At 37.5% G+C, this 22,664-nt stretch overlaps 2 protein-coding genes across 2 annotated transcripts in view; both read left to right on the forward strand.

Annotated features, from left to right (window-relative positions):
- The window catches only part of FOLH1 (folate hydrolase 1), a 68,990-nt gene extending 66,707 nt beyond the window's left edge, over positions 1-2,283 (forward strand). The window contains exon 19 of the mRNA XM_045892829.2: positions 1,401-2,283. Within this exon, the coding sequence (XP_045748785.1) occupies positions 1,401-1,590 (190 nt within the window). The 3' untranslated portion in view covers positions 1,591-2,283. The remainder of the gene's footprint in view (positions 1-1,400) is intronic.
- Positions 2,284-14,314: 12,031 nt separating this feature from the next.
- On the forward strand, positions 14,315-20,335 carry LOC123856531 (tripartite motif-containing protein 64-like). The gene is given in 7 exon segments (XM_045892703.1): positions 14,315-14,430; positions 14,432-14,708; positions 15,281-15,342; positions 16,223-16,493; positions 17,287-17,309; positions 18,623-18,717; positions 19,845-20,335. Coding segments are annotated over 7 exon segments (1,335 nt in total).
- Positions 20,336-22,664: the final 2,329 nt, after the last annotated feature.

Raw genomic sequence — 22,664 nt, forward strand, 5'->3', positions numbered from 1 at the left:
CATTTTTTATTTTTAATATCTTTTTTACTTCTGATTATAAAGAATATATGTTCATTGTAGGAAATTTAAAAGATCAACAAAGTCACAAGTAGAAAATAAAATCACCCCAATTCTGTCAGTTAGTTATAAAATCATGCTTATATTTGGTTTATATAATTTTAGCCTCCTCTCATTTTACATATATTTTCTTTATGTATGTATACACATAAGACATAATAAATATATGTAAAATATATAAAGTATGTATTTATATACTCATTCTCCTAATGTTCACTTTTTTCCTAATTTTTAACAATTGTAAATATTTCTGATAAACATCAGTGATGAACATTAGATTGATCTTACTAGGAATTGCAGAACAAATTAGATGAGTGACTAGTGAGAAATGGCCCTGTCTTTCTGTTTATGGATTATCAGAGGATCAGAATTAGGAGTAAGGGCATCATCCAGGCATGTGACTGGTTCCCCAATGGCAGCACGGTTGTGCTTCTTTCCTTCTTTACCTCTTTGCTTGGGAACTTATCCTTCCCTTCATGGGTTATGACATGAACTGACATAGGTCTTTCAATAAAATATCACCTTCTACCTAGGTCATGTTATGCTTTCAAAATTGTTTTTAATAATTATTCATGCTTTAAGCTGGGCATTCTAACATGTTAGTATATCTCTTTTTTTAAAGAGAAAAAACACAATAGTAGGTTGGCAGGTCACAAATAGGACTTTAATAATCACAACTGTGCTACATTTCAGGAGGTAAAGTGGGATAGTGAAAAGTCAGTACTTTTTTGCAATGTAGCTTGAGACTAGTCACTTAATCTCTTAGATCTCAATTTCCTCCTTTTTGAAATGCTAGTATCAATTTTGTAGAGTTTTTTTTTTTAAGATTTATTTATGTATTTTAGAGAGAGAGGATGTACATGCATGTGCAAGCAGGAGGAGAGGGAGCGAGAGGCAGAGAAGCAGACTTCCCACTGAGCGTAGAGCCCGATGTGGGACTGTATCCCAAGACCCTGAGATCATGACCTGAGCTGAAACCAAGAGTCGGAGGCTTAACCAACTAAGCCACCTAGGCGCCCTTGTAGTGTTTATTTTTAAGGAATAGAAAAATTACAGGCAAATCATTTACTCGCAAGCACGATCCATAGTAGGTGACAAGCTACTGGGGCTATTATTGTTATTTTTGTTGCTCTGAACCATGTTAAGTCCTCTGTTTAAAGTCAAAACATATACTTCATAGACTGGACTTTGGAGATGATTAAACTTGGAAGTTTAGCTGACAAGGGGCTTGTTCAAATCATAAGATTAGAATTCTGCAGTCCAGAACTTGTAGAGTGCTCCTGTTTTTCTCTTGTATGTATCATTTGGACAACTGATAGACTGCAAACTGTTTTTATCAACAGGCACGTCATCTATGCTCCCAGCAGCCACAACAAGTATGCAGGGGAGTCATTCCCAGGAATTTATGATGCTCTGTTTGATATTGAAAGCAAAGTGGATCCTTCCAAAGCCTGGGGAGAAGTGAAGCGACAGATCTCCATTGCAGCCTTTACCGTGCAGGCTGCAGCAGGGACTCTGAGAGAAGTAGCCTGAGGTGGTTCTTCAGAGAACCCGTATTGAATAGGTATGGTCTTTCACTCAGAAAGAATCATGAAAGGCATATTCTAAAAAATAAACTAAAAAATATAGTTAATACACACACACACATACACATCTTAACATTCTTCTCCCTATGAATCAAAAAAGAAAGATGGACAATTTTTATTCTAAAATTATAAAAGGTTATTCTGAATTTGAACTAAGGGTTAAAATTAAGGCAAACGCCTACTATATTAAAACTCCTATGTGGCATTATAGGGAATCGAGTCTAATTCAGCACTGGCATCAGCCCTACTGGCCACCCAGGGCTGAGAGATCACTATCTTAGCAAACTAGTTGAGCTACTCTGGTCTAATCATTCTGGGGTAAATATAGTCACTCTATACCACAAAGGATAATTATGTTTATTAAATTAGCAAATATCCTATTTATATCAAAGGGTATATGTAACATTATGTACAGTAAAAAATAATAAATTAACATTTGTAGAACTGCCCCCCAAATAACCAGTTTGAGAAAGAAACGTTACCAATATCTTTGAATCCCCTATCACTAACCAGTGTGCCTTCATCTTCTGCCAGAGATATTCACTTTCTTGAATCTTACGTGAATCTTTTCTGTTATTTATCGTTATTCAACACATTGCTATATTCCTTATATGTGTTGGGGTTTGTGTATTTTTTAAACTGTTTATAAATAAAATCATACTGTGTATCTATTTTCTAAGACTTGATTTTTTCACTCACCTTTGAAGGTGCATCCATGTGTCATTAGGGCTGGAGTTCACTAGAGTTCACTGATATGGAGCAATTCACTTGCATGAATATAACAGTTATAAGTCAGGGTCAAGACAGAGAAATCACACAACATACTCAGGGAAAGTTAATATAAAGAATGATTAGTTATAGTAGCATTGCCGCAATGAGATACTATCTAGTTAAAGGTAAGGAGAACTCTAAAGAATCTAAGTACGTCAGGTACAAGGAGCGGTCACTATCCCTAGGGGGAAGAAATCCCCCCACGCCTAGGGCCTTACTAAGCAGCAGGAAGGCACTGTGGTGCTGTGCTAGCAGAACTTGCAAAACTCCCCAAAAACCTGTACTCTGGGCCACTGTGGGAAGCTGATTCGGGGAAATGGCCTTGCCAGAGGCTCTCTACCACCAAACCAAACAAGGGCCATGTTGGAAGATGCTCCTGACTACTGAGTTCTGACCACCATGAACTGCAAGAAGCAAGTGCTACAGCAGCAGCCTACACTACAAGACAGGAGCACTGCAGGACGGGAGCGCTGCAGGACGGGGGAGCACCACAGGATGGGGGAGTACTGCAGGATGGGAGCAATGCAGGATGGGGGCACTGCAGGATGGGGGTACCCCAGAATCGGGGTACTCTAGGATGGGGGCACTGTAGGACAGGGACACTGCAGGATGGGAGTGATGGTGAAGTCATGTATGCATATGAGCCAGATGCTGAAATCATTTGCATGCAGAGGCCTGCCAGGTGAGTACATGGGAACCAGGAAGGAAAAGCCCTTCCTGCAATGTGTCTACAATGCTTTCTACTCACAAAGTTTAACATCATACCTCTTGGCAAAGAAGTTTTTAAAGGGCCCAGATATATTTACAAAGAGTAGGCAGTAAGAGTAAGTCTGGAGCAGAGAAGCAATAAATTGGATAGCTGACACATAACAGAATGCATTCATTCATTTTTCTGCTGGTAGGAGTTTGGAATGTTTTCTGTTTTTTGCTCCTAACAACACATCTCCCAGTACAAATATTCAAGTTATTCTTTCCTGGCATCTACCCATAAATGAAATGTCTGGGTTGTAAAACGTGTACATCTTTAATTTTACTGGCAATGAGAAACTGTTACAAAGTGATTTTATTCACTTATATTCCCAATGCAAAGTAATCATCTTATACAAAAGAATAGAAATAAAAAATTGGCAGATTAGAGAAATACAAAGAATTTAGTGTTCCTAGAATTCAAGGAGAATGTGGGAGAACAATCTATATGTTTAGCATTAGATCATGTAAGGCTTGGGAAGATACACTAAGGAGGGTGATTCTTTTCCTATATAAAAAGCCATGTAGTAAGAGTTAAACAGGGTAGACAAATGTTGAGATTTACCTTTTAGGAAGCACTCTGGCCTAGGCATAGATGGCTTGGAAAGGCATTAACCCAGCAAGAGATCACAACCTGAATTTTTTCTCATAAACCCTGTGTCACACAGACCTTCACCCTTAGAAAAGATAGGACTTCCCTCCCCTTCACATTTCAGCTCTTCTGCAAAGACCTCCAGGACATATGCCCATTCCCTGTATCTTAACCCATACTAATCCTTAGGGACAAGTCTGGATCATAACTGTGTCTCCAGTGTCTACCAGGACGCAGAGTCCGTGCGACTGCTTATTTGTGAAGAGCCGGTAGTGTGAGTATGGAACTGTGTTTGGCAAATGGTATGTCTGGGAAGTGATGTGCTCAGCACTAGGATTTCAGCAATGCCTTGTAATGGGATTTGATTGAGCATGCTAATAGGCTTTTATTGATGTCAGTGGTAGACATTTGGACAGTACTGTAGGTGATGCATGGGACTGGGGAAAGGTGAACATTACCATTCTAAAAAGTGCATAAAAACCCACACAATACTGGAAAGTTTTGTGAACTTTCAGTCAAATTGTAAACATGCAATAAGCATCTCCCCCAAAACATTTTGTATAATCGCATGGCTTAATAACATATTTTGGCAATACATTTATTGTAACTGTTATTCACAAGAGATCTTATGGTGGCAGGGCACCTGGGTGGCTCACTTGGTTAAGCGTCTGCCTTCAGCTCAGGTCATGATCCCAGGGTCCTGGGATTGAGTCCCCCCCATCGGGCTCCCTGCTCAGTGGGGAGTCTGCTTCTCTCTCTCCCTCTGCCTCTACCCACCCCTCCCCCACCACTCAAGCAAGCACGCTCTCTCAAATAAATAAAACATTAAAACAAGGAAAACATTGTGTACAAGAGATTGTACAATGACGGTCAGAACCACGGCTTTGGGAGATAGGCTGCCAGTTCAAACCCTGCTCCTTTCACTTGGAATATGACTATGGGCAAATTATTAAGGCTCTCTTAAGCTTTTTGATTTATAAAAATGGGTGTTAAACAGTATTTCATAGGGTTTCTGTAATGATTAAAAGAGCTAATACATGCAAAGCACTTAGAAGAGTGCCCAGCATATAAATACTAATCAATACATGTTTAATATTGTCATTTGAGTGGTAGGGTATTTCTTAATATGGTAGTAAGTGTCATTTTTTTCTCTTCTGCATGATGATATAGTTGAATTAGATACCTACTAGAGCTTCCAGCCCTACAATTCTGAATTATTGTTTATTCTTTTATATGCATCTTTTAATTGCTTATTTTTTTTTCTATCTCATGTAGTTGCAAGATGTGTTTCAACAAATTGCAGTTACATATTTGTTGTCCCAAGTGTGGCTTAAAAATGAGGTTAATTAACTAATTTTGTGCACAGGAAATATACCAAGTAAATTTTACATTGATCTGGATATTTAATAATGATTAAGTAAAATCACTTACCAAATTGTAATGGCAAGAAAATGATAAAGATGCTGCATACATTTTGGACAGCAATTTCATGATTATACTAAGGCCAAGTTTAACTGGTTTATGAAATTGGAAACACAATGCATGAACTTTAAAGATGAACCGCGTTCTACGGACTTCCTGTAGATTTTTGTTTCTCATTAATCTCTTGGGACAATCTCGGAACCGTAATGTGTTCCATATTGCTGAAGGCTGAACTTTATAGGTTGTCTGCTGTGCAGTTAGAGGAGAAAGATATATGGGTAAGTAGGCATAGAGTGGTTTTATAGCTCAAAAGTAGAATATCAAATTGGAATAGTAAATAGAAAAATAAGTCAACATGTATACTAACATTATACAATGTTAGACTATTTTCTAGTCTCAGGGACAGTACTATATATCTCTATCTTATTCTATGGGCTACATTGATCCATAGGTTTAATGCCTTATATGTTCATCTGATATGAAAGTTTATAAAACATACATTACTTTGGAAAACTGAAAAGATTATAAAGTCCAATAGAGATGGAATTTCATCTCTGATTATTAGGGCCTATTATTATGATTTCTCATATTTCAATTCATACTCTCCACTGCATTTACTTGAGTAAATCAAATCCTTCAGTGAATGATTTGGTGCTATTAATAAAAAAATCAAATTCAATGCCACATAGTGAAATTTTCAAATAATTTAAATTCAACTTGTATTCCATCAAAAAAATTATATTTTAATCAAATAATTTAAATTCAGTTCAATTTATATTCAATCCAAAATATATTCAAATGCCAAAATAAATTCAGATGAAATAAGCAATTAAATATGGAGAATATAACCATAAAATCAGAATGAAATGAAACATCAGGTTTAATGTCTTGATGGATAGGATCTACTAAACCTAAAACTTGGGGGGAAATAAAGCAAATGATCTATAAACAAAATGAAAACACCATATTGGGAAAAATATTTGCAATAAATATAACAAAGTGTTAGCATAACTAACTTACAGGCTCTTTTAAATCAGTAAGTTTAATATTAATAGTTAATCTCCACTTTTCTCCCGGAGGACTGTGTGTGTGTGTGCACATGTGCTCAGGTTAAGAGAAAAAGAAAATAAAAGACTAAGGATAAGGACAGAAAACCAAGGCACAAAGTAGTATGACTATGTGTACCTAAACAGTGGGGTTCTTAACCTCTACCCTTCTTGAAGGTCATCTACAACCTTAACATAAACATAAATCTATTGCTCAGGAGAAGCAAACAAGGAGGGCAATAAAATGGCAAGCTGAAATGCAGAGTTAAGGGGATTACTGAACAAGAATAAATTAAGAGAACGTGAGGAGGAGGTCACAGAAAAAATTAATCGTATAATGTACTGAGCCAAAGTTGAAAGGACCTCTAAACCAGTAGACATAGCTCTCAATGGACCTATTTCATCAAAAATGTTTTGAGTCTCTTGTTTTTCATAGTAATAGGAGTTGTAGATAATGTTTCAGAGAAGGTCGTTAGCCCACTACAAACTTTTGATCTATAAATTCATTTTGCTCAGTGATTTGGGAATTTATCTAAGACACTACAACTAATTTCTTCAGAATACTGATCCAGTAATCTACAGCCTTTTTTACAGTTTCATACTTATAACTCAGTCCCCATAGGTGGTTCTGCTGTCGAGTAGCAAATTTCTCTTCAAAGTCATTCAAACTGTTCTTTGGTTTGTAAAATATTTTTAACTTTAAAAAAGCTCACAAACAGAAAAAAATTAGTTCTTTATAATAAAATATAAATACCAAATGCTTATAAACCTCTCCAATCTAAAGGACACATTTCTTTTTTTTTTTTTTTAAGATTTTATTTATTTATTCGACAGAGAGAGTCAGAGAGCACAAGCAGGGGGAGGGGCAGAAGGAGAGGGAGAAGCAGGCTCCCCACTGAGCAGGGAGTCCGAAGGGATCCAGGGCTCCATCCCAGGACCCTGGGATCATGACCTGAACAGAAGGCCTAACTGACTGAGCCACCCAGGAACCCCTAAAGGACACATTTCAGATAGAACTCACAGCATTTTTTTGTATCAGATAATATTTATTTTTAATTGTCTTTTCAGAAAAACATCCTCCATTTAAAAAAAAATTCATGATCAGCTTAGAGGATTCTGGAGCACAGAGGATGTTTAAGGCAAGGAGACAACTTTGTGTGATACTATAATGAAGAATACATTTTATTACAAAATGATCCAAACCCATAGAACGTACAATACCAAGAGTGAGTAAACTATGGACTCTGGCTGACAAAAATATATCATTGGTTCATCAATTGTAACAAATGCACCACTCTGGTGAGGGATGTTGATAATGGGGGAGGTTATACATGTGTAGGGGCAAAGAGTATATGGAAAATCTCTGTGCCTTCCCCTCAATTTTGCTATGAACTTAAAATTGCTCTAAAAAGTAGTTTATGTTTTAATAAGATTCTTGCAAGAGTCCTACTGTTGTTAATATATTTTAGGTTTAGAAAGGTCACTGAAAAGCATATGTGAAGTCACCTTATATCGGCTTGAAAATGTAAAATCAACTAATGACATCAGACACACTGATGTAATTATCTACCACCAGCAGGTGGATTATCTACCACCAGCAGGTAGATCTGTTGATGTTTCAGAATGACTTGAACTTATGTTTACAGCTACAATAATCCAATCTTCTATTAAGAATGTAATGCATTTATTGAAAGAGAGAGAGAGAGACTGTGGGGTGGAGGGGTGCTGGGAGGGGCAGAAGAAGAGGAAGAGAATCTCAGCCAGGCTCCATGCTCAGATCATGACCTGAGCTGAAACCAAGAATTGGTTGTTCAACTGATTGAGCCACCCAGGTGCCCCCAAACTGATTTATTTTAAGTCACTTAACAGTACTAGTTAGCCGTCCTTGCATCCCAGATGTATTAGGAAATGCACTATAATACACTGTGTTCTGAAGGTCGCTATGCTATAAAATGCTTTCAAATGTTCATTTGAGGTCCAGTTCTAATGGTGCTTGTAGCTGCTGCATTTGGGTTCTTGCTATGCAGCATTATTGATCATGCTGGGCTGAGACCTGGCTTTACGGTCTGGGTTTGCCCTAAATTTTCTGGCCAAAAGTTGTTCATATTGGTTGAAAAGCAGATGACCAGGTTAGCCTAATTTGGGCTGTTTTTCCTATTGAAGTGTTCCCATCTATTTCTAATTGCCCAAGGAATAGTGACAACAGTTTTATAACTTCTTGATCACCCTCTGGTAAAAAGACTCACCAACTCTTCCCACCAACGACTCTAATGTCAATGTTGGAATTCATGAGTGTTTGCCAGTAGCAAAGTTGGGCAGCATCACCCAGGATTTTCAGGTGTCAAAATTTGGTGGGAGCCTGGCACCAGTCATGTTATAATCCACGGTGCAGTCCAGATGGATGTGTTATTGTAGGAGCCCTGGCTTCTCGCGGTATCTGCCTCCTGTCCCAGCCCTGCCATGTGAGATGAATGAATGAAAAGTCCTTTTTGACCTTCCCAGTGCAAACTACTTTTCATGGGAATCTCTAAGAATCATAAATTTGTAATGTTCTTTTGAAATTATTATTTGGTCTGTCTTCTATTTCGCCAGGGCTTGATATTTGTGATGCTAGCATTCCCTTAGGCTAATAAAAGATACCTTTTTTCAACTATTCATTTTTAGATTTATGTCCGTGTTAGGTTTTTATCAAACTAAGCCCATAAACCTTGGTGAATCCACATCTAGCAAATGTTTAAGAATCAGTCCATGTCAAGGAGTAGATATCTTCTACCTTTCAGCAGGCTCAGTGTTGGCCACAGCGGGGAACTCGAGGCTTTTTAATCAATGTTTTTCAGGGGGCTCTTCATACAGAAAGATGAGGGGAAAAGAGTGTCACATTCAGTCAGCTGTTCTTTGTTTTCTTTTCCAGTTGTACACAGCAGATTTCTCTTTCTTATTTGAGATGTTATGGATTTCTTATTTCTCTATGTATGCATTCACATTCCCTACTAACTTATAGTCTCCAGATTCCAGGAATTTCGTCTAATTTACCTTTGAAAATTGGGTTTGGGGGGAGGGAATTAAGAAGATGCTATGGTACTCAGTAAAACTTAGTAAGGATAGCAACAAATTACTATATTTACTATTTGAGGTTGGGATGAAGTCACAGAGCATGATTTATAGGACTTTTATATAAAGAAATCACAAATCCAGGAAATAATGGTGCAAGCAAATGTTGGACAAATCTCTGTAAATTGAACAGTAGTATAGGGGGGTATCCTGCACACATAACCAGTTAATTTTTAAAAGATTTTATTTATTTATTTGACAGAGAGAGAGAGAAAGAGAGAAAACAGTAGGCAGAGTGGAAGGCAGAGGGAGAGGGAGAAGCAGGCTCCTCACTGAGCAGAGAGCCCAATGAGGGGGCTCCATCCCAGGACACCGGGATCATGACCTGAGCCAAAGGCAGACCCTAAACCGACTGAGCCATCCAGGTGCCCCATAACCATTTAATTTTTACTGAAAAATGAGAATACTAAAATCTCCTTCCTCTATATGCTTATGTAGATGATATGCAACCTGTTAAGAAATGTTTGAGGCATTTTCCCAGAATTAAAATTTCTGGAAAAGTCCTCATATACACTATATATACCTTACTAATATATACCCTAATAAGATATACAAAGTATATACTTAATCTCTTTGAATACATTTTGAAGCATAATCGCTAGTCAAATGATGCTTCTGAAGCTTATATTAATTTATAGTCCAATGCATTTGGTAAGAGGACAACTACTTTACCTCTTTCTAGGATATACTAGCTTTTATGGCTTTTATCTTTCTTTTTTCAATTTGATAATTTTTAAAAGGTAACTTTTGTAGATTTTTACTTTTTAAATTTCTAGCAAGATTAGATTATTTTTATACGTTTATAAAAATAGAACCAAAATTCCCAAGCATTAAATAATTTAGAGAGACAACCTATATGTAAGCAGTGGTGACTTGTTGAATTGTGATAGGAGTCAACAAAACACAGGTAGTATTGCACTTCTGCTAAAAATAATTTTCTACAACATGCACAGCATGGTGACTGTAGTTAATAATACTGTATTGTGTGGTTGAAATAAGTCAAGCAGAGAACGACAATTATCATATGGTTTCACTCATACATGGAATATGAGGAATAATGCAGAGGACCACAGGGGAAGGGAGGGAAAACTGAGTTGGAAGAAATCAGAGAGGAAGACAAACCATGAGAAACTCTCGACTGCGGGGAAACAAACTGAGGGTTATAGAAGGGAGGGGGGTGGGAGTATGGGGTAACGGGGTGATGGGTATTAAGGAGGGCACATGATGTGATGTCACTTGGTATTATATGCAACTAATGAATCAGTGAACACTACATCAAAAACTAATGAAGTACTATATGTTGGCTAACTGAACATAATAAAAAAAAGAAAGAAAAAAAAGAAAGCTGGTAAGAGAGATCTTAAAAGTAATCATCATGAAATGGATAAAGAAGATGTGCTATAAATATACAATGGGACACTACTCGGCCATTAAAAAGAATGAAAGCTTTCCATTTGCAGTGTCATGGATGCAGCTAGAGGGTATTATGCTAAGCGAAATAAGTCAGTCAGAGAAAGACAAATACCATATGATCTTACTCATAGGTGGAATTTAAGAAACAAAACAGATGAACATATGGGAAGGAAAAAAGAGACAGGGAAGCAAACGATAAGAGATTCTTAACTATAGAGAATAAACTGAAGGTTGCTGGAGGGAGGTGGGTGGGGGATGGGCTAGATGGTGATGAGTATTAAGGAGGGCACTTGTGATGAGCACTGGGTATTATATGTAAGTGATGAATCACTAAATTCTACTCCTGAAACCAATATTACAGTATATATTAACCAACTAGAATTTAAATAAAAATTTGAAACAAACAAAAAAGTTCTCATCATAAGAAAAAAATTTTGTAACTATGTATGGTGATGGATGTTGGCTAGACTTATGGTGGCATTCATTTTGTAATATATATAAATATCAAATCATGTTGTAACACTTGAAACTAATATAATGTTATATGTCAAATATACCTCAATTAAAAAATAATTTTCTGTATGCATTTTATTAAAGATAATTGTGCACATAATTTTTGTATAAATAAGTATTGTCACATTATATAATATTTTAACACAAGTACATACATTGAGATATATCATATATATGTATGTGTGTGTGCATATATATATACATGTATATATATATATATATGTAAAGTATTTGGTTTAAAATTATTTGCCAAGGTACAAGAGTCTGCAAAAGAGATTTGATTTTTACATGAACCAGTCATTACAAAATAGTCATCAAATGTTGAAGGTAAGAAAAAAACTAGCGAATTTATATATACAATTATATAAAACTAACAGAGTTATATATACAATTATTTAAAACGCAATTGAGTGCCTAGGTACACTTTTTATTTTTATTTCTTATTTTATTTTTTTAAAGATTTTATTTATTTATTTTAGAGAGGGGTGTGCATGTGAGTTGGGGGAGGAGCAGAGGGAGAGGGATAGAGAGAGAATCCTAAGCAGACTCGGTGCTGAGTGTGGAGCCCTGAGGGGCCTGATCCCATGACCCTGAGATCATGACTTGAGCTGAAATTAAGAGTAAGACACTTAACTGACTGAGCCACCCAGGCACCCCACACTTTATTTTTTATGAGAAATTTGCACAGTACAGATTTGTTGGTTTTTCCATTTAATGTTTTATTGTTTTGACATAATCAGATAAACAATAGCTAGAGCTTAATTAGCAATTTAAAAGATAGAGTAACAGGGTGCCTGGGTGGCTCAGTCGGTTAAGTGTCTGCCTTTGGCTCAGGTCATGATCCTGGGGTCCTCGGATTGAGTCCTGCGTCAGGCTCCCTGCTCAGTGTGGAGCCTTCTTCTCTCTCTCCGCACCCTCTCATTCAAGCTCTCTCTTGCTGTCTCTTTCACTCTCTCAAATAAGTAAATAAAATTTTTAAAAAAATAAAATAAAAAGTAGAGTAAGAAAACAAATTTTAAAAATTGTGAAGTCAAAGCTTGTAAAATAAAAAGTCATTTAATGAAGTAATTGCTTCAGTTAAAATGTCTTTTTGAGCAACTTGTGTGAGGTCAACTTCTTCCATCATACCCCAAAACAAATCCAGATTATTAGAGCATTAGCCCTCAAATGTTTTTCTCTATATGCTATAAACTCTTAAGTAGCCATTTTTAAACTTTTCTATATAACCTAATCAGCCATTTCCACTTCTTTTTGAAGACAACAGCCAATCTCAAGAAGTAGGTGTGACCTTAAGTGAGCTTAATCATATAAAAAGCACATTTGTCCAGAGAGGACTTCTTCTCTGGGGTAGATTGGCTGAATTTTTAGCTGCCAGGCTTTGGAGAGTGAAGAGTCCCTGCTGACCCTGCTAGCAACAGCCCTTCCAGACCTTCAAGAGCTTTCGCAGGTGAGGTTACTCAGTAGACTTTGTGAGTATGGAATTTAGAGTAAATATCTTCATGCCTACTTTTTCTTATAGAATTTAGCTGTTGTCCTGCTTGGGTCTTGTCCAAGCAAACAAATAGCTTTCTTAGTTATTTAAAATGCATCAATATTTAAAATATCTGTAACTAGAGCATTTTAATATACTAATATTTGTTATATTAAGTTATTTTTTTATTCTATTACCTTATGTGTTACTAAATATTTTTAGGTCCTAGAGATTTTGGCAGATTTTTTTTTAAAGATTTTATTTATTTATTTATTTGAAAGAGAAAGAGAGAGGGAGCAGGGGGAGAAGCAGAGAGAAAGGAACAAGCAGGCCCTGTGCTGAGCTTGGAGCCTAATTGCAGAGCTTGATCCCACAACCCCGAGATCATGACCTGAGCCAAAATCAGGAGTCGGAGGCTTAACCGACTAAGCCACCCAGGCGCCCTGAGATTTCTGCAGTTTTTATGCAATTATGGAACCCATAAAGCACCTGAAATATTCAACATAGTGTATGCATGTAATAGTCTTTATACCCAACAACCTAAAAGTTTAGTATGCTGAATTAATTAGAAAAACTTTGTTGTAAAAGTCCTATTTGCTGTCCCTCTAAAACCCTCAGTTTGCAGACTAGATTTGAAAAGTGTCCAATATAGATCCAACCAACTGGTAAGGACTCTCAAGAAGTGGTATTAGTCACCAGGGGGAAACACCAAAAATAAAGATGAATCGATCATGCTTCCTTTAACTATAGCTCCGTATTTTCTAGTGCAGAAAGGAAATCCCAGTGTTTATTCTCTTTTTTGTTTGTTAAAAAAAAATGATTAATTATTGCTGATTAGCACTGTAGCTTGAACATTCTCCAGTTCAAGATGTGAAGATGTTCCGATGATCTCAATTGACTCTGGGAAAAATTATTTTCTGAACTAGAAACAAAAGATAATTTTTATACTTTATTTCCTGAAAGGTAGAGTTTTGTTATTAAAGTTAGAAACATAAATTCAACTAATTGTAGTTTCAGGAGTCAAAGTTGAAGTCAACACTGATTAAATAACAAGCTTAAATTAAACCTAATCAATTTTATTTGTCTTTAGAAAAATACACCTGTCAGTTTGGAGACAGGATGCATGGAGGCTGTTAGCATAGCGGTGAAGTGTGTGTGTGTGTGTGTGTTACAGTTGTGGAGTCATGGAGAGAGAGACAGAGAGAAAGAGAGAATGGGAGAGATTGAGATTCTATATGTGCTTCTGGACCAATCAGCTAAGAAATGTTACTATGGAATCATCCTAACTTTTACTCCCTGCCCCAATCTTTAAGCTTGTCCACGTAGTTTAATTCTGATTGAGAACACTGTCTATTTGAAACAAAAACGATGGCGAGAACGCTCTTGTCCCATTTTCTTGTTTCATAGCATAAACCCAACCTGTTTATACTTACCATGCCTACGTTTGTACTGGGACTAAATTAATAGGTAAATTAGATAGAGTTCAAGCAGACAAGCTTTTGTCTAAAAGCTCTTTTTTTTTTCCTTATCGGCACAGAAAAGTGACTTTTCTTTCTCTTTTGTCTTTTTAAAAGTTTATAGAAACATGGATCTGGACACCTTGCAAGCCTTTCAGAATGAACTCATCTGCTCCATCTGTATGAACCACTACTTAGACCCTGTCACCACTGACTGTGGGCACAGCTTTTGCAGTCCCTGCCTACGCCCAAACCCCAATGTGCTGCCCTGAATGCAGGGGAGTTTCAGAGAAGTCAGACTTCAAAACAAATATTGCACTCAAGAAGCTGGCTTCCCTTGCCAGACAGGCACAAACTTACCGTGTCAGCAGCTCCGAGGAGCAGATCTGTGTGCTGCACAAAGAAGCGAAGGGGCTTTTCTGTGAGGTTAACAAGAACCTGCTCTGCACGCCCTGCTCTGAATCAGCAGAGCACATGGCTCATAGCCACAGTCTGGTACAGTGGGCTGCTGAGGAATACAGGGTAAGTGATGCCTCTAAAGCCATTTGGAATCTTACAGTCTTCTAATGGGAGAGCAAGATGAGGAAAATGATAAGGAAGTTGACTTGAGTGGAGATAGCAGAGGTGGTGATTTTTCAATAGAAATACCAAGATGTACATGCATCCTTTCAGTGCTGCTGACCAATATTGACACTATAATCATAGCTATGTTGAGCCTCTAAGAAGGGAAATGTCCTTAGAAACATTGTCCAAATATGTGCAGTTGATCCCATTGTGGGGCAGGTGGCTAGTACTGGGATCCCTGGCTTCTGATGCAAGCTTGATGTCTTCACAGTCAAATTATATAAAAATCTGAGTGCCAATTTCTAAGGAAATGGATTATATTATCTACAGAGTACCCTCAAATCTCTATTATGTTTGTCACCTCTGACATCCCAAATATTAGAATCAAATTAGATTCATGGGGAGAAATCTGATCTCTCCATGCTAACTCAAGATTGCAGTTTTCTCAGCCACTGACTTTTCCTATAGATAAGAGGATAAAATCTATAATATCATCTTCTGTCTTGCTAAAGCTCATGGTTATTTTGCAGGAGAAACTTCTGAAGAGAATGGGCTCTTTATGGAACATGACTCAAGAAATGCAAAACAGGGTGCCTGGGTGGCTCAGTCGTTAAGCGTCTGCCTTCGGCTTCAGGTCATGATCCCACGGTCCTGGGATCGAGCCCCGCATCTGGTTCCTTGCTCGGCGGAGAGCCTGCTTCTCCCTCTCCCACTTCCCCTGCTTGTGTTCCCTCTCTCGCTGTGTCTCTGTCTGTCAAATAAATAAAATCTTAAAAAAAAAAAGAAATGCAAAACAATCTGAATTAAGAAGCTAGCAAAATCCAGTCATTTGAGGTAAGAATGAAAATGTTCTGTTTTTATGCAGATTGACATAATGCTGATTGAGACTTGTAGCTAAGTTTAAGTTACCACCTAAAGGATAATTTTTTTTTCCAAGAAAAAGTAGTTGTTTCAAATGATATATCAGTAATTACAAATATACAGGCCAATAAAAGCTAGTGCAAAAATGCTAGTATATGGGATAACTAAGGCATGAAAGGTATTCCTAGTATACAACCTTGAAGGTTTGGATGAACCTTCTCAGACACTGAGTTAAGAAAACATCGCAATAAATTTGAGGTGAAAGAGAGGAGAACAATAGTGTAGCTCCTAGAGGAAAACCAGAGAATTTAATTTAAAAATCTATAAAATATGATGTATACATAAATATTTTTAAATATTTAGGAAAATCGGGCAAAAGAACAAGAGAAAAAAAGAGCTTCCAGTAAGAAAGGAAATAATTGCTGGAGTATCACAGCTAGAGAGCCTGGGACCCTTAGAGGGCTTGATTCAAACAAGGAAGGAGTCTTAAGAACCTAGAGAAAGGGTGAACAGAAAGGACCAGCAAATATCCAAGACACATGGAGATGTAGGGCACAAAGTTTGTCAAGTACTTTCTTGATGACACTAAGGAAATAGAACTCTCTGTTGAGAGGGAGGATATGTAACCCTTTGCATCTACTATCTCTTCAGGACTATGTGGCCTTAAGGAAGATGATGATCAAAGCGCAGTATCAGAAGATGCATCTATTTCTCCATGAAGAGGAGCAACTCCATCTGGAGACACTGGAGAAAGAAGAAAAGGAGATTGTCCAACAACTCAAGGAAAGTGAACTCAGAATGACCCAACAGAAGGAAAGCCTGAAAGAAATGTATAGAGAGCTGACTGAGGTGTGCCACAAGCCTGACGTGGAGCTACTCCAGGTGAGAAGGGAGGGTCCATCCTCACAGGCAAGAATCCTTTTTTGGGCAATGTTGCCTTGACATGGAAATGTTACCCACACATACCATTACTCTCAGCTAAGTGATACTGCTCATTGATTCCCATCATTATGTCTGCCCAACTATTTATTTCCTCATATCCTGGTAATTCGTGGGAGATTTCTGCCCTCTTAGTAGCTCACCTAGGACAAAATTATCACTGTGTAATCAGGAGTACTAACCACACAGATAAATTATCCAAAATCAGAAAAACCTGTAACCAGAGAAAGATTAACTTTGTTGAGGTAATTCTCAATTTATGTTGCCTTAATCCATTGTCACTCTCTGTCTCCAAACACCACCACCTCCTACCCCCCACCCCAGAAGTAACTTGCTGAAGATACTAAGGTTTTGCCCTTTGCTTAGGCAAGAATTGTAGAATTTGATAATCAATTTCAATGCACTCCATAATTTTTTTTATATCTAAGTTCACTGTTTTGCTTTAATTGTTATTGTAAATGGTCAGATCTCTTCTTGGGAATGAGACTGGGTGCTGAGTGACAGTGGAAACCTAAATCATAATGCATCACTACACAGCCCCTTCCTGACTTCCTTCCTTCCTTAATACACCCCAAAGAAGCCTATCATACTTTAGTGTAGGTTCTATTATGAAGGTAGTTTCTGATTGTTCCTTAGAGGGGAATAAGAGAAAAAATACATTATTTAAACAAATAAGAATACTAGAGAAGATGCAAAAGAACAAAACTCTCATGATTAACACTTTTTTTCCTTGCAGGACTTGGGAAATGTATTGCAAAGGTGAGTTTGAACTAATGATTTCTGATTACCGAGGAAGTCTCTTGTTCTTGGGGATAAAGTGGATGTACATGTTTTGAGCTCTTAACGTCATCCTCTGTGGCTACTTTCTATTTTTTTTAATAATATTTACTTAATTATTTTAGAGAGAGTGGGGGAGAGGGGCAGAGGGAGAGAGAATCTTAAGCAGACTCCCTGCTGAGCACAAGTCTGACATGGGGCTGGATCCCAGGACCTTGAGATCGTGACCTGAGCCAAAATCAAGATTAGAACACTTAACCAACTGTGGTACCCAGGCGCCCCTACTTTCTATTTGTTTTTTTTTTTTTTTTTTTTTTTTTAAAGATTTTATTTATTTATTTGAGAGAGAGAGAATGAGAGAGAGCACATGAGAGGGGGGAGGGTCAGAGGCAGAAGCAGGCTCCCCGCCGAGCAGGGAGCCCGATGCGGGACTCGATCCAGGGACTCCAGGATCATGACCTGAGCCGAAGGCAGTCGCCCAACCAACTGAGCCACCCAGGCGCCCACTTTCTATTTGTTTTAAAAGAAGCCTGAAGTCTTTCTGCTCCTTGGTCTCAGGAGGTTTCTTCTTATGTGGCTGAATTCAAATATACTTAAAAACCATGTGACCTTCCACCCACTCTCCACCCAACCTCTCCAGCCTCACCACAATAAACCTTACTAAAGAAATTTTTCTAAGGTGTCACAGAAGAGGTCCCTACTCTAGAGCCTTGGATGTGAAAAGATGGGAACGAGGGAGATTTCCTAAGAATGGGAAGGGGGGTATATTTTGTTCCCAGCAGTAAGAATAGCACATCCTGTTGTAGGCAAGGCCTCAGAGGGAATGGCTTCCTGATGCCCACGGTGGGGGTCAGACCCTCAGGACCAGGACTGCTAGGCTAGAATTAGATTCTCTTGCTGGATAGAAAAGAGCAAAGATTTCTGGTTCAGTGGGCTTTCCCCTTGTAGACACTGAATGTATGACTACTTGCAGACTGAAATCCCAAAGGCTTTGCCTGAACTTTCTGTTCTCTGTAAGACCCCTAGGATCTTTGCTTTACCTGAGGTGGAGCAGAGGGAGAGATTGATCCTCAGTAATTTTAGAAATGGAATAATATTTGAGAAGAATGGGGAAGTTAGAATTTGATATAACTTAAATTTAGAAAAAAGGTAAGGCAACATAGACTATAACATATACCCAATTAACCAAAGTGGGAAAATTCTGATGAAAACTCTTTGATTAAAAACTGCTACTTTTATAACAGTTGTGTGATTGACCTTTGGCCCAGAAGTATAACTGACATCATTCTTTACAGGACTGAATTGGCGCAGATGCACAAGCCTCAGCTGGTGAACCCAGAGTTCACAGAACATCACGGGAATCCTAGATATATACTGAACAACTTCAGGGGTAAGAGCCAGCCCTTTGGCAATCAGTCCTCGATCTCTTTAGTGGTTCTTGGGAATGAGCCTTCTTCCTTTTTAATTTTATTTATTTTTTGACATGAAGGTAGTATATGACTTTCCAAAGTTATTATCCCTTTTCTCTTTGAATAGTCATATTACAATGATCAAGACTAAATTTTCCAACTTACACTTTACTGCAAATGCAAAGCAAGATACATATTTTTAGTTACATCTGACACACAGAGCAAGAGAAGACAAGCATCAGGCTGGTCACGTGGTTAGGAAAAACAAGACTATTTAGTTCTCAGAATAGCAAAAAATATTGTATGTTTATTCAGTTTACTCCACTCCTAAAAGTTTAAATACAGCAGTGGTAGTTTTTAATTTGTTCTATATTCGAGTGCATTTATCATGCATTTTATGAAGAATATTTATTACTTATAAACTCAGAAGGTTTTGACAGAGAAAGACCAAAATTGTCATTGGCAGGATAATTGTAATGTTATTAGATCAATCTCAAAACCCTGAAAGGTGAGGGATGTGTATATGAGCAGGGCTCAACCATAGCAGGCCCACAATAGAGAGCCTGTCTAGACAGCAGAGGGCTGAAATTGGGATTTGACTGAATTTGGGGTCTGAATAGATAATGTAAAACCAGAACATTCTTTTCAGAAGTCTCTAAACTATGCATATGTGGATTTCTATCAAATTTTTGACATTTGAAAAATGTAACAAGTACCAGTTATATCCCAGTAAACACCCACATAATAGCTAAGTGCTATCTATTTATTAAATAGTAATAAAGACAAACAACATAAGAAAAGTTTTCTAAAGTAAAGAAAAAAAAATAGGTGTGTCCTGAAATAACTTATCCATATTGACATTAAATGACTGCTTCCCAGTTCACGATATACTGGATGTTTTTCCTTTTTCTGTATGATTGAAGGGTTTCTGTGTGTATAGAGGCAGCGACAACTCTTGGTCTTCATAGATAAGCCAATCTGAACTCTCTGTACTCTGTTTTTCATTGCCTCTGAGGGGAAATGAAGAAGGTAGTTGGTGGGTAGAGAGCCATGTCCCTCAGGACATGGAAATCCCATTTGCTGACCTCCTTTTTGCCTCTCTCTACAGTAGATAATGTTCTGAGTCAGGAAACCACTGGTAGCTACAGGTGCCTTTCTAAGGATGCTGGAAGTGTGACGCTTGGAGTCACCCATGAAGCCATATCCAGAGAGTCCCAGGGTGCCAAGAGCTTTGCAGCTCTGAGACCTCAGGTCTTTACCTCTGGTCAGCGTTACTGGGAGGTGGATGTCACATGCTCCCCAAATTGGATTCTGGGAGTCTGTAAAGATTCCTTGACCAGTGATAATGATGGCATTATTCATCCTGTGGAAGCATTTCTTCTGTTTTCTTTGAAGATAAACAATCGTTATGGTCTCTCCACAAACTGCCCACCCCTAATTCAGTATGTGAAACGGCCTCTGGGTCAGATTGGAGTGTTTCTGGATTATAACAATGGAACTGTGAGCTTCTATGATGTTTACAAAGGTTCCCTCATATATAGTTTCCCTCCTCTCTCCTCTTTCCCTCTGAAGCCTTTCCTTTGTTTAGGTGCCCCCTGAAAAATCAAGTTTCATGAGCATTTATTTGATGAATTCCCTTGTCTGAGGGAATTCCTGTCCTGAAACCTTTTCATGTGAGGCCACAGGATAATAGTGGTCTTTAAGAACACTGTGACTTAAGACAACAGAACTATTGTATGTTTATAAAATGGTATAACCACGTTGAATTATAAATTTGTTTATTAAGTTTTCTTTTAATAAAAATTGTTTATTTTGGAGCATTTTCTGGAATATAATCAATGCCTTTTCCTCTTTTTTAATAACAGTTTAGTGAGATAAAATTTGCATACCATTAAAGTCATTCCTTTAAAGTACATAATTCAGTGGTTTTTGGTCATATCCAAAGAATTGTGCAACTGTCATAACTATTTAATCCCAGGACATTTCCATCACCCCCCCAAAAAAACAAAAACCCATTAATATTTACTCCCTGATCACCTTCCCTTTCCTCCTCAACCCTAACACTACCTTGAGTCTTTATGGATTTTTGTCTATTATGTACACTTCATTCAAATTGGTCACATAATGTGTGGGGTTTTTTTGTATTTGGTTTCTCTCACTTAGCACAGTGTTTCCAAGGCTCCTCTGCATTCTGAGCAATGTGTTTTACTTGCAGATTTGAACCAGGCTGGGGTAGAAGAAATGCAGTGGTATATGTCTCAGTTTAATAAGTCAAAGGAGAGGTGCTTAGTCTTCTCTTCAAGTCTGACCTAGTTGGCTAGATGCAAGTATCTGACAGACATTATCATTTCTCTAAACTCTAGTCACTCATCACATCTTGGCTGAAACAAGAGCTTGTTAATATCATCCTCTGCTCAAAGTGCAGTATCTGAAACACTCAGACCCTTGTTTTTCCTCATAAACTACAACGAGGGCCAACTTTCAGTATCATGCCAATGTTTCAAGAAAACTTTTTCAGAACTAGCATAGAAAATGAATAGTTAATTCGCAGGGACGCATATAAAGAGGAAAATGTTCATTTAGCATGTTGTACCGCTTCCTATAAATTCTGTCTATAAGGGATCCCACATTTGAACCTGTGATAAGGAGAACATGAGCAACTATTTGCATATTTCTCATGTCAATGGAATGCAGCCTGGTATTTATTTCTCCTCAGTAAAGTTAGTCTTGAACATGGGACTATAAATCTATAACCCTTTTGCCAAAATTCCTTCCTTCTCAGGAATCATTTTTATGGACACTTCTAAAATTTGCAATTTTCTGTATGTTTTGTAAAATACAAGCCTTCATGAACAAAGCAAAAACTTTACCAAAGTAGTAGGCAAATAACAGTAGGTAGAAAATAATATAATGCAAATCAATAGATAAATACTAATTACCTATTAGAAAGAAACAGGCAAATATGATGAACAAATTCATAAATGAAGTATCCCGTGTAATCCATACCACACATGCTAAGGGAAAAATCATTATTAGGCACTTATAGCATTTCCATATTCCCCTGTTAGTTTGGAAAATAAAATGTTTAGGTATTAAATTTAAAAAATAAAAAAATGTTGATAATATTTAGGGTTAACTAGAGTGTAAAATAAAGAGCATTTCCACAAACTAGTATGCTATTTTAGCACACAAGTTAGTACCTGTCCTGTGAAGCAACTCTCAATTCCTTTTCAACTACTTTTAATAAGCACCAAACAACACAAGGAAATGTAATAGATATTCACTAAAGCATTATAATTCTAATGATTGGAAAGTCTATGAAAGTCTGCTCTGGATTTGGTGACTTAATTATAAAGAACAAAGTAGGAAAGGAGAGTATTAGTAACTTTACAGGAAGGAACCTGGCAAACAGTGCCTTAACTAAATGATCGAATTTAATATCACTACTGATGTCATGTGGATATCATGACTTGTGATGAGTCTGGCACTTCAGCTCTGTGGTCTTCCTAGCTAACAATGGATCCATAATCTACAAGGAAAAGACTAATACACAAAGAAATAGTTTTCCCCAAGAAGTAGAGGTAGTGACAGAAGGAAAATATACTTCTAGGGAATATAAGACAGACTTTGTACCAAAGAATTTCAATCAAAATGACTAAGTCAGAAAGTATTTCCAAGACGATGAAATACTTATTTCTTCCAAAGGGAAAAGATGGTGTAGGAGTAGGGGACCCTATTCCAACCAGTCCCCAGAATTGAGCAGGATATCTACCAGACCACTCTGAACACCCATGAAATCAACCTGAGATGTAAGAAGATATATCTGGATTTCTACAAACAGAATATCACAGGTAGTGGGTTTCAAGGTATGAAGCTGGGAGCCTTGATTCCACAGGCAGATACCCGAAGATAAATGGAAGCAAGAGGG

Source organism: Mirounga angustirostris, unplaced genomic scaffold (assembly GCF_029215605.1).
Source record: "Mirounga angustirostris isolate CCGP_5_RB_7025 unplaced genomic scaffold, mMirAng1.0.hap1 SCAF_13, whole genome shotgun sequence".
Lineage (NCBI taxonomy): Eukaryota > Metazoa > Chordata > Mammalia > Carnivora > Phocidae > Mirounga > Mirounga angustirostris.